General features: G+C 40.3%; 2 protein-coding genes across 6 annotated transcripts in view; one reads left to right on the forward strand and one right to left on the reverse strand.

Moving 5' to 3' along the window:
* LOC108099274 (maternal protein pumilio) overlaps positions 1-12,863 on the reverse strand; it is a 172,258-nt gene that overhangs the window by 105,790 nt on the left and 53,605 nt on the right. The gene's annotated exons all lie outside the window — the stretch shown is intronic.
* On the forward strand, positions 158-4,927 carry LOC108099275. Its single transcript, XM_017202663.2, has 2 exons — positions 158-3,623; positions 3,683-4,927. The coding sequence occupies exons 1-2, from the start codon at positions 3,490-3,492 to the stop codon at positions 4,794-4,796; spliced, it is 1,248 nt and encodes a 415-aa protein (XP_017058152.1). The 5' UTR covers positions 158-3,489; the 3' UTR covers positions 4,797-4,927.

The raw sequence follows: 12,863 nt of genomic DNA on the forward strand, positions 1-12,863 counted from the left end.
CAATTTATTGCCATCGATTGTAATTATTCAAATGGCTGTGGCAAAAGTTTTTGTTCTATTTTTCTTTTCCCCGTTCTCGCTTTTCCCTCTCCTTTACACCCATTTCCATTTTCAACTTCTTATTCTTGGCGAAGCAAGTTTTTCCAGTTCACTTGCAAAACTATGCAAATTGTTTTCGGAACTTTTGCGGGTAATGAGATGGATAGCAAATTGCTCGGTGTAATAACCACAGTTGCACAAGCACTGCACTGCACAGTTGAAATTGCATTGCGTTCTTTATTTAATTGGAATACCATGCCAAATAATAAGGTATTCTTTTCTATAAAAAATAGTTTGATATTCAATGTAAATATAAATTATTCAATGTCCAACACTTTGTTCTTTGTTTGTGGCAGACCCTCTGTACATAATTGGCCCGTGACGAATTCAGAATGTAGACGAAAGTACAAAAAAGCTGAGTGAGTAGAACTTGCTGAACAATAAAGCCGGATATGATATACGAGGTGAAAAGAGGAAGAGAGGAAAAACGGACCGGGTTAACACCACAAACGTGACATCATCATTTTATAACTCTGTGATTCCTAAGAATGGTCAACGCCAATCGACACCGCGGTCTACAAATTGCTATAAAAAGTGAATGAAAAGGTAAGCGGAAAAGGGAATGAAAACCAAAAGAAAAGACAACCGATCGAGGTGGACGTTGACCCAAGTGGAAAACTGAGACCCACTGATGATGGAATTTAAAGTAATGGTGAAGCAAATGTTCGCATAAACAACAATTAAACTTAAACGCAAAGTGCGTAACAGCAGCGAAAGAGATGGACAGCGGTAACAATGGTCAAAAGCAAGACATTGACCCAGGCTTAAAGCCGAGACACAAACCATTTTGGTAATTGGGCTTCAAAAGCAAAACATCGCTCATTAAGCATGCTCATTTACAAACAATGCAAACTGGTTGCTCTCGTACTCCCAACATGTTGACAAACTTGGCTCAAAGTTAAGGCCAAGGTCGGGCTTGCAACATGTTGCAAAGCCTGATTTATTGGTAATAATAAAAGCCGCAAATGAAGATTAAAAGAAAACCCTACATTAAAGCTATACTCCACTGAAATGGAACATTTAACTGTAATCAATACACATATAAGAGCCACTTTAATCAAGACCAGACTTAAATTATAAATTAGAACGCAGACATAATTGCAAGCAGCATTTGAAGAAGAAATAAGGAAGCCTTAGTTGGGGAAACCAGTTGGCCTGATCTACATCTCACTTTGTTCATACCCCATTGGCAGCATGTTGCAGCAAGCTACTGGTAAATCTGGCTTTTCCGGTGCAAAAATAAAACTTTGAGGTCACAAGTTGCACTTCGTGATGTTGCTGGTAACAACAACAACAACAACAGCTATGGCCACACATACTTGTTAATGGCTGCGAGGAAAAATATCCACTATCGTATGCCGGAAAACTTTGGCCAAGACAGAAACCACTTAAAAAAGGTCAGCCAAAAGCCGCAGCACACACTTTCCACGTAATGCTTGCAACCAAACCATAGATTGGCGAGAAGCTGAAAATCATTCCCCCATCCAAAGGCATTCTTCTCGGACAGGAGTAGATTCTTTTGCCGCCTCCTATTTCCTGTGATTTACCGCAGACCCTCTTATATTGCTCTCTTCAAACTAATAATCATGACTTGTTAATCTTTTCGCTGTTCTTCTCACTTGCTAACATTTTCGCCTTCTTACACTAACTGATGGGCATGTTCGAATAGATAAAATATTTGTAGTTTTTCTTGCAAAAATTTAAATAAAGAAGGTGCATAACAATATCATAGCATTACAGTATAACTTTTTTATTTAGTTCTAAATTCCCATGCTCCTTTTTTATGTTCTGTATACCATACACCTAATATTTTTTAGCCACTCTCTCGTTTTCACTTCATATTTTTTCTTCATACTCTAAGCTGCTTGGATTTAACGGTGGATGATTGTTACTTTTGTTGTTGGCTGTTAGGTTCTTACCACCGACAGATGCTGTGCTTATTTTCCCTCTACTTGTGGCTGCCTTTTTCACGCATTATCGTCATTATCATCATCATTGCGAGAGATGATTACCCGAATGCCGCCAACTATTATGGATGATGTAAGTGCAAAAAGCCATTGAACGCTTATTATTTTTCTACCTCTCCTTTTGGCCAGGTTTTTTTTTTTTTTTTTTGCTATAAGTTTACCTAACCAATAAGCGCGGAGCAATAAACTTTGGACAGACTGCGGCTAGACGACCTGTAGAACCTAACCTTTCACTTTGCCTTTGGTTGCGATCTTAAATGTTAAATTCAGCTAAGCAGCTTAAGACCATTTCGCTGGGAAAAGTTTGTGGTTATCCTTGAACGAAAACACTTTCATTGACTCCTCGCTCTGGCTGCCAAAATGCGTTCGTTTGTGTGTGCGGGAAGAAAGCCATCCAAACAGAACCAGAAGGAAAGGACACATCATTTTCCCCCTCCTCGGATTTCCCTCACTTTTCATCTGCAGTTAGTGGCTTGGAAGTTACTTGGCTGCATTTTCTGTTTAGCTGCGTTTAGCTTACCAAGTATTTTTGGCACTTAACCAAGGTTAAGTAAGACTTTCCCCCAGCCAGCTCAAAGAAAACAAAAGCCAGAAAGATGTGATAAAGCTTGAGTATAAGAGCCATAAAAGGGGAGCGTGGGTTGCTTAAGATTCAATTCAAGGACTTCAAGCAGAAGTCGTTAAAGTCGCGGAAAAAAACTATCTTGGGAGATAGTAGTGAACCTTTAAAAATTTTAAGATATGCTTCAAACTTTAGGGGGACTAGTTATGAAGAAAAGATATAAAAAACCCAAACAATATTCTTTACTTTTTAGCTTATAATTCGACACTTTCTAGTTCCTTCCTTTCTTAAATTCTTTTCGCTTTTTTAACATTTTTCCGGCTTCTTAAAAGGTGGACAAACGCACAAAAAGTAAGTTGTACAAATTGTACGAATTGCAAAGTGCGTAAACAAAAACAAACAGATGTAAATTGAAATTGAAAACGTTACGCATGCGCCGCTCTCCAGCCAAACTTGACTTTGGCTTTCCATGAAAATCCGCAAATACTGTGTGTCTGCTGCTTTTTCCGACGCTCGACTTTCAAACCTATCGAATTTCAAAGAGAGCCAAGAGATGAGGTATCGAAGGAAGTCAGAGGGAGTCGGCACCACAAATTGGAAGCTGCCACAGGCCGGTCAGAAAATGAAAATCGCAATTGGAAACGTGAGGTTGAGGTGCAGTTGCACAGTTGCAGAAAATCCTCATTCCTCGCACCTCCTCCACCCATCGAGATTCACGCATCTTTCCCGTTCAGTGAGCATCTCATCCGATGGCGATGAAATTGAATCTGCTCCGGCTGCAAGGCAATAAAAGTGGGCGACCGACTAGAGGTGTGCGTCACAAGTCGGACGACAGCCAGCGCACACATAAGTTATGGAGCCATGGATCTGGATATCCTGAATCAGCAGCACTCGTCCACCTTTCTCTGGCTGGCCACCATTTGGGGCACATGGAGCCTGCTGCTTTTGAGCTTCGAGGGATGCCAGGCTCTTCCAGGCGGAAGCAGTGGCGAGCGGTAAGAGTTGGCAGAAGGTATCTTATTTAATTGAGAAATGTATCTTGTATCCTTTTCAGCGTTCACATTCGACTTCATATGCCGGAGGTGGTGCGTCAGCACACGCATTTCCACAATGTCTACAAGTTACCGCGGAAAATCCACCCGATCCCGGCACTTCCACCCACTCCGATCGCCACGATGCATCCGCAGTTCCCGGGAAAAGCTCATGTTCAACTTTTGGGCTACACAACATCAGTTGGAAATTCGGGACCAATGGCTCCCAATCTGATGCAGCTGATGGGCACGGCAGCCACGCCCACTCTCATGCCAACGCCCACCAATATAGCGCCTAACTATGGACCAGCTTTATTCGATAATTACAACCAGGAGTCGGCTTTGAGTGCCACAACCACCACGACGACAATGAGACCTCAGATTTTTAAAGCCTCCAAGCAGCAACAATTGCTGCAACAAATCTTTACCCCGCATAAAGCCGAAGATGAAGATACATCCGCGGAGGATAATCAATTGGAGAGTAACTCCTTGCTGAATAACAATTTCCTTGAGGCTCTGCAACGGGAATATCTATCCAAATTCGGAGGACGTCGCAAGCGCAAGAAATCCAGAAACCCAAACAAGGAGTATTCAAATTACTACAGGAGTAAACCAAATTACTATCAAGATGAGGACTTGTCGGAGACCTTCGAAGACTATCAGGATGAACAACCGCACGGTGAAGATTACGATGAAGTGATGGAGATGAGTACCCCCAACAGATACAGTGGTTACCATCCCTCAGGATCCGAGGAAGTGGATCAGGATCACGCCGGGGGTTATGACAGTGCTGTGGCTTTCAGCGGTCAGGATAATAGTATATCCTCATCCCTACCAACAATGGAGGATTTTCTAGAGGATACCTACAACTCAGCATCTAGTTATGGTTCGGGAGGAAACTACGAACCCTATGGAAACTCAAATGAAGTGTTTTCCCAGCCCTGGCAGCCTTCTTCCACCCGACCCACAATGACCAACAGTTGGTCGAGACCCACAACAAGCTCATTTACCAGTTCGTCAAAAGGGCCTAAAGCAAGACCAGTTAGATCCAAAGGACGAAGTAAAGTGAGGTACGTCAAGTTAATCACGCGTAAGAAACGCAAAAATCACGTTCGAACCAAAAGATATCGAACTTAATCTAATACTGAGGGTTTTCCTAGTTTATGTAAATAAGCACACTAACTCTTTACAATAAAATTTGATAAATAGATTATAAATCTATTATTTATTCCACTTATTTGGAATAGAGTACATTTCTTACCCCGTAACAATTGTAAAGAACAATCAAGTGGTTTTCAAGCCCTTACCTGTAATGAAAAAAATGAAAAGAACACTTAATAAAATATATCGAATTAAATTAAAATATATTTAATGAGTAATTAATAATATATTATCGCAAAAATCTATTTCCGTTGGAGCTACACAAATTTAATATTAGAAATATATATATTTAGCTGGGACCTCTTTTGAAAGGCTTCTTTGGTTCCTGCTCGGCTGAATTTCTGAGAAAAACCAACTTTTATTAGATGCGCACACAAACCGTAATGGAAACGAACTACGGGGGAAAGCCCAATGAGTGCCGGAGAAACTACCCCGTAAACAGAAACCAGAAACCTATCCACCATCCTGCCCTCTTCCGTTTCCGAAGCCAGCAAATAAACTGCACAATTAAATGGCCAGTTTGGGGAATGAAGGGGAGTCGAGCTGAGCAAATAATAAGTACAAATGCTAATAAAATTCAATTAAAGGCCACAAAATTACAATAAAAGTGGGCCCAAATAGAAAACTAACTCTGCCTCTGGGCAAAGTTGAAAGGGCGAGGGTTTGGCCATGAAAAGTCAAAATTAACGACTCATTTGGCCAAATTGAAGTCATAAACTAGAAGGGCAGAACGTAAAGGAGAAGAGTAAGGCGACCTTTGCTTCTTAGTCATTCAAGGGAAATTATAAGAAATTATCTAAGAAAGCAGTAAACGAACTGAATATACTTATTACTCTAGAGTCTAGACAAACAAATTTTGAATTAATAAATGTCAAATAATATATGCTCTAAATTCTTTAACAACGCAAAATGTACACTCATACAAAAAAAAAAAAAAAATAAGTCAAATATACAAAACAGATATATGCACCATATGGAACGAATCCAAGAGAGTGTCAGTTTCTCTGTCTCTAAATAATGTTTGATATGTGGGTGTTTCGAAGAATAGACGCCAAGTCTAAGCCATTCCATCTGACCTTTTCTGCAATTTCACATTCTCAATTTTCTGCTAGTCGCATTTTTATTTAATTTAGGCTATAAAAATGTGAGGAACAGTTAAAATGAATGAAAGTGTGATGTAAAAACATTTTCTGCATACTTTGGGGAGCAACGAAATTAAAAGCGTGTAAAGATTTTCATTTGCTTGTCCCATGCCAGAAAATATAAGCAAGGATGTTTGCAGGACATTTTTGGGGGCCAGTGAAGCACATAAAGTGTTGATGTGCCAACCATATGACATTTATTGTTTAGCCGAGACGACAGCGAATGTCTTCCCCTGCTTTTTTGGGGTTTGTGGAATTCGAGGATAAAAGGGGGAGGGGCTGGAAGACGAGGCGCCATGTTTATTACTCCCAACAGATGGCATTGAGAATGGCGGAGAGGGGCGGCAACAAGTGGGGCAGATTTCTCCGGTTTTCCTCCCAACCCTCCACGAGATTTATGGGGCGTGGGTCTCGGGCTGATGTCATAATATATAAATGTATTTGCGATTAAAGTCGTTTGCCTTGAGCCTGCGAAATGATCAATGGCTTTGTTATACGACCAAGAATATATCGTCAAAAAGTCATGGCATAAATACGTTGGAACAAAGTGAAGAGGTTTTTAAACGACAAATTTGTATAATTGAACAAGAAAAGTTAAAGAACATTTCAAATATAAAAAAATATTTATTTTTAAATACTTTTCTGCTTGCTATTTTATTTAGAAAGTTACATTTTTTATATATTTTAATAAAATTTTGTTACACTAATGTATCTTCAGCCATAATGTTTGGTATAAACATTAATTCAGTTAGCAATAAATAACTGCGTCGTTAATTTGTTCCCTCACTTAAATCCCTAACAATAAACACGCTTTTACGATGATTTTTTTGCAAACACTTTTATTTGCCATTGGCGTAATTGATTTTCTCGAAATAATGGACAACAGAGCCGTCAGAATGACCAATATTCTACAATATCCGATCCGTCTGTCCGAAATGACAACTTTATCTGCCCACAAACACACACAATGAGGCAAAATGTTCCATTTCCTTTTTGGTTTTACTGAATGCGACATAAAAATGGCACCACAACGAAAAGTGCGAGTAAAATGTTGATATCTGGCCGGCAAACCTCTTCCCTTTCCCATTCCCTCCCTTTCAATTTAACACTGAAATCAACATGAAATTTATAAGCCTAATAAAAGTTTAATATTTCCCTTCGCATATGCCTCATAATAATAACAAAGGAAAAAAATTAATTTTCCCATTCAGCTGCGAAAACATTTTCGGAACGTGGTGAAAATAAACATTTATACATCATTAGCAGAAACTGCAAGGAAAACCATGTGTCATGGAGTGAACAGGAAAACTCTTTTGGCTTGGCTAATTTTTAGACAAATGACTGGAAATCTTCTCTCCAAACAATTCATTAATTTAATTAATTTGCGGCAATTAAATATGGCTGCAGGAGGGTGAACTTCTGCCCCGTCATCATCCACTCAATGGGACAGTCATTTGTTAGATATAAGCAAAGCCAAGCATATCGCATATCGCATATGTATTCCACTCGCATGTTCATCAATTCCCGGGAGAATCCACAGGGCGAACTTTAGCACTTTTCTCCATTTGATGGGTGTGGTCCAGGGTCAGGGTGGGGAACCCCACAGGACCTGGCTTAAATGGGTTAAGTGCTGACGATAAACACATTTGCAGTTTACGGCAAAAAGGTGGAGAAGCGAGCAGTCGACACCCACTAAAGCGGACCGTATGGTGCGAAAATGTGTTGTCATGCCGCACCCACAATTCCCAAGTATTTTTAGCCAATAATCAAGGATACTTAAAGTAAACTATAAAGAGTTGTTAAAATGAGTGGTTAATAGCAAAGTTAGCTCAGAATTAATTCAAACTATTCTGGGTTAAAAAGTATAACATCAATTTATTTAAAGTGCATCTGGATGACATCAACTCTTTTACTTGTTGTGCGTGTGTTGTTGGCAAATGTATCTATCGCCCCAATTGACTTAATTTGCATTAAAGTCGAACCGCCTCGCAGCCGACTTTTCCACCAGCAGATGCAATCCATGTAATCATCCGACAAACCGCTGGACAATCAAGCAATTTAATTAAAATGAAAAGTTCCCCCGAACAGCAGAACATGAAGATGTGTGCGGGGAAAATGAAATACTCGAGGGCATTACGACAAATGTATTACAAAATGCTAATTAAATGGCAGAGAAAATTGGGCCAAGCCTCTCCTCGTAATGGAAACTAAGCTAATCACACCCCAAAGGGGAAAACTAAGAGGAGTGGGTTGCATCCACTGAGGATTGTGCATTGTAAAAATACAAATTACAAATTCCTTTCGCTTATTTGTGACAATTAAGTGCAAATTACACATTCTGTGTCACACTTATAAGCTTATACACAGTGCGTACTCTATATTGTCAACAAGGGATCTGTTTGAAATGGAAAAACAAATATTAATAGAATGGGAGCTTAGATAATACAACTCTTAATATATTTTATTTAAGATAAGTAACTTCAAATTGATTTAAATTAATTTAAGATATTGATAACTTCTATTTTCTGTGGCATTTCTCTAAACCGAGTTTTTCTGGTCAGCTCTTCTAAGCGGAAGCATTAAAGTTGACATTTTAGTGATAACAATTAAAACGAATGAGTGTCGCCGCTGCGGTTTCCTCGTCAGGAACCTCAAAACAGATGGAGATCTGCGGCAAACCCATATGAGGATGACAATGATGATGACGATGACGAAGAGTTGCTGGGGCAACGGCTGCTTGGCCGGAAAATATAAATAAAATGCGAGTGCTGTGCGTGTGCAACGCAGTGACAGTTGCAACAACAGTTTGCTGCTGATTATGATTATCGCTCGCAGAACCCACATGTTGCCCTCCCCATTTATCCCCATTAAGAGACACAGATCCCTCATGGTCCATCATATCTGGCATGGTTTTCTCTCGCTCCGGACAGCTGTGATTACAACTTTTCTGTTTATGTTTTGCAATTGTGTCGCTCCATATATGTGTGGATTTGGAATGAGTTTCTGTCGGTTTTTGACAGTTATGATGGAGAATTGTGCATGCCGCATGCCAGAGGGCAAGGCACTTTAAATGTGACGCACACAGAAAAACAGTTGCAATCTCTAAAATTGAAATGCAGTCAGGCGAAAGAAACAAACACAAAAGAATCGGACATCATGTTGAACTTTGTAAAGTAGCCAAATTTCTGACAGGGTTTGAGTTCATTGTACATAATGGATTGTGAAAGGTGATACTTTTACCGCCATTAAACAAAGGAATTTAAATTTCAAGAGTCCAGCTATTTAGTCTTGTTCCCGAAGGAGTGGTAATAATTAAATATAAATCCATTCGATTCAGACAGCTTTCTAGCTTTCCAATTTCAATAAACCACAACAGAAAAACAATTTTCAATTTCTTATCTTGCGGATCCCGTCTCCCATTCAATACCTCTGCTTTCTTCAGCTTTATCACAAACATGCGATACATTGTTCGCCAGCATTGTCAATGCATTTTCAACATATCATAAAAGTTGACAACGCTTGACCCCCGACATTTTCAATAGCACGCAGACCCAACTCAGCCAACCCAGAGAACCCCATTCCAAGAACCTTGAAGTAGTATTGTTTACGCAAAACCGAAGGAGAAGGAGGAGCTTGCGATGGGGTTAAAGTTTTCGTACAAGAAAAATAGTGTAAAAATCAACTGAGAACAGAGAACAACTGCTAGGAAAATAAAACAGAGAATAAATTGTGTTTTATATATTGCCTGTGCCTTTGGCCTCTCGCTCTCGCAAAGGTATATAAAACACAAGCTGCCAACGCCCCAACAATGCCAAAGGATGAAAATGACGAAAAGGAGAGGGCGGCAGGCAGGGGGACTGGCTGACTGGAAACCGGAAGAGGTCACCAGGAGAGGCCTGCGTTCAAGTGCCCTATCCATATATCATCCGGTCGAAGGAGAAATGTATTTTTTATTTTATATATTTCAACTCTGGCTTCGGCAACAACTTGTCCTTGAAGCGTTCGGCCAGCAGTGTGAAAAACAGAGGAAAACTTTTGTCATACAGAAGGGGGGCCGGGGCGTTTGACGGCGGAAAATTGAAAAATATGCACGGGTGGGAAAAAATTTTCCATCATCACACACTGGCGAATGTGCGATGTGGAATTCGTTTGGTGGTTATGCTAACAGAGCCCCATAAAATAGTTATGAGAATATCTGTGTCAAGTGCAGTCCGCAGCAGCGGAAAGTTAAATGTTTAAAGAAGTTCTGTTTCCCGCTTTCTGGCAACAAGTAACACACTACTCTATAGTAGTTCAATTTTTATCTATTAAACTTAAAATTTTGTGGCAATTACTAAAATACTCTTCAAGATATTCCAGCTCATTAACATTTTGGGAAAGCCTGTGAAAACGTTTTCATGCTCTTCAAAGTATGCAACGGCAAATGAAGTTCACTTCTTTTTCGGCGAATGGGAGAAGCGGCGGGGGTTTTCGGTTGGGAAGGTGGGTTTATCAACACTTCCGCACGACGGTGCGCATACAAAAGCTGCAGAATTTACGCTGAATAACTGGCATAAACACATAGATATCCACATACACGCACACACTAACACACACACACATACGAATACACTCGCAAGCATGCAGGCTGGCTGGCTGGCTGGCAAGCTGGCAGGCAGGCAGGCATATCCTGCTACTTTGCAGGACATTGTTTGCGCTTTGATAACGCACACATGCACACCAATACAAATTCGCTGTCATTACTACTATGAAAATTGCACATGCCATGGTTTTGTGTTTGACTAGAAAGAGATGGCGAAACTTAGAGGGAAAGCAAGCGAGAGAGACAGAGATGGAGTGAAAAAGAGCAGGCTTTGCTGACGCTGCAGACAGCAACAGCCGCTGCTCCTCCGGCCACGCCCCCTCTTCAGCACCCGCCGCCCCCCTTTTTCACTATATGAAACAGCCAGCAGTCAAAACTATTTTTCGCTTGGCATTTCAAGCATCTTATGGTTTTATTTCGACAAAAATTCGCCCCTTAAATGCGCTCGGAATAGTCCTTGCATGCCAGGACACAAATGCTGATACACTCGAACAAATTCGAACTGTAAATTAGCTTTTGTTTTTCTAGAACAAATTCTAACAGATTTAATAATGTATTGTGCAGCATATCAAACTCATATAAGATGTTGGCCACATTATTTTGTATTTTCCCCTCTGCTGCTTACTATTTAAAATTTCTCACGTGGCATTAATTAATTTCCACTTTCTGTTAATCACTAAATTGTTCTTTGTGTAGGCGGGCAAAAGGACCTATCGACGGACACAGACATAGTCCAGAGTTTTAGCCACCAACTGGTCATGGCAAAGCCATGATGATGATAGCTTCCGTTTCGTTCTGCTTGTGTTCTCCACACTTCCGTTTCCCTCCCATTCCATTCCGCCCATTCCACTCTGTTTCGATTCGTTTGCCATTTGCCTTGGCCATCTGCTGGGTGTTAATTCATTGTCATGTCCTTTTCATTACGCACACACTCGCAGGGTGGACTCTTTTTTAGACCAAGCCTGCGAAATTAAGTGAAATATTTGCAAAAATTCTCACAAAACTAAAGTGATGTAGGAAACTAGGGCGAAATCAGCAGAAATCCTTGCTTGTATGATTATAAATCAGCCGATTACTTTTATGGTTTATTAACTAATTAAAATTTACAAGCTTGCAAGGTTAAGTAGGTTTTGATTTCATCCTTTCATAAAAATGGTTCTAGGTCAATAGAAGTAAAACAAGGGTAAAACAGGTAAACACTATAAACAGCCGAGATATCCAAAAGCAAACCAATTCATATCTCATTTCTGACACTCTTGAAAGCCCATTTAAACGAGGTCTAACATAAAGCTCTCGTGATACAAATAGAAGCCTTTTTCGCCGCCTCTGACCACGTCCATGAATTACCAGCCAAGCAAATAGAACGTGAAATGAAATTAAAAGAGCAAATTACGCTTTTCAGAACTTGTACAAATAAATATAAATATCAAAGGGGGCTACAAGCGGACGGGACAGGAGAGGGCAGCAAAAAGTAAGTGGGGGGTTAAGGGGGTGAAATATCTACAACTTCCACTGGGGAAGGAAAAAAGATAAGCTGAAAGTGGAAGAGGTAGTAGTCTCCTAAGCTCTCCTTGTCCCACTTGAAGCTCTCATCCGGCTCGCCTTTCATTAATATTTCACAGCGAAAACAGCAATGTGAAGAATTCTAAGCCCATAGAAAGAACAAGGATTTAGCAGCTAAACCTCTTTGGTCTCCTGTCTCCGCCTTCATTTCCCTTTTTGCAGCCGCCGCCCCCACCACCCCCAATTAAAATCAGATTAAAGTTGCGCTAATTTATGCGACCGCACGGCGACAAAACAAAGAGAAATTCTCACAGGCAACAGAACAGGATGTGAAGCGATGGCAATGGGCGACGGCAATGGGCGATGGCGATGGGCGATGGAAGTTCGGGAGGTTGCAGGATGCAGAGGTGGATAAGGCCTGACATCGGAGCCATCAAAAATGGAAATTCCTCCGAGTTGGCTGCTTTCCTCCGAGCTGTAATTGCATGGCAGCAATAAAGTTTTTCACAGTTCCCCGCATTCTATTCCATTATTGTCCTTCTTCTCTTTGCCAATTTGTTTTGTGGCTTTGTAGATTTTCCTAAGTACTTATCCGCAAGGATTGCGATTCGCAAGAAACAAATATTTAAAAAAGCAACTATGCTAAAAATTATATAACTATTTAAAATAAAAAATCAAGCACAGTTCGTTAGGCCTTTCATTAAAAATATTAGGAGGTATCGGTGCAGTATTGGGTCACCTTTAAGTCAATATTTTAGACCATCCGGATATGAAAAATTTTGAATGCTGTTTTTTTAGGTATGCGATTACAAACGT

This window comes from Drosophila ficusphila, unplaced genomic scaffold, assembly GCF_018152265.1.
Source record: "Drosophila ficusphila isolate 14025-0441.05 unplaced genomic scaffold, ASM1815226v1 contig_791, whole genome shotgun sequence".
Taxonomy (NCBI): Eukaryota; Metazoa; Arthropoda; class Insecta; order Diptera; family Drosophilidae; genus Drosophila; species Drosophila ficusphila.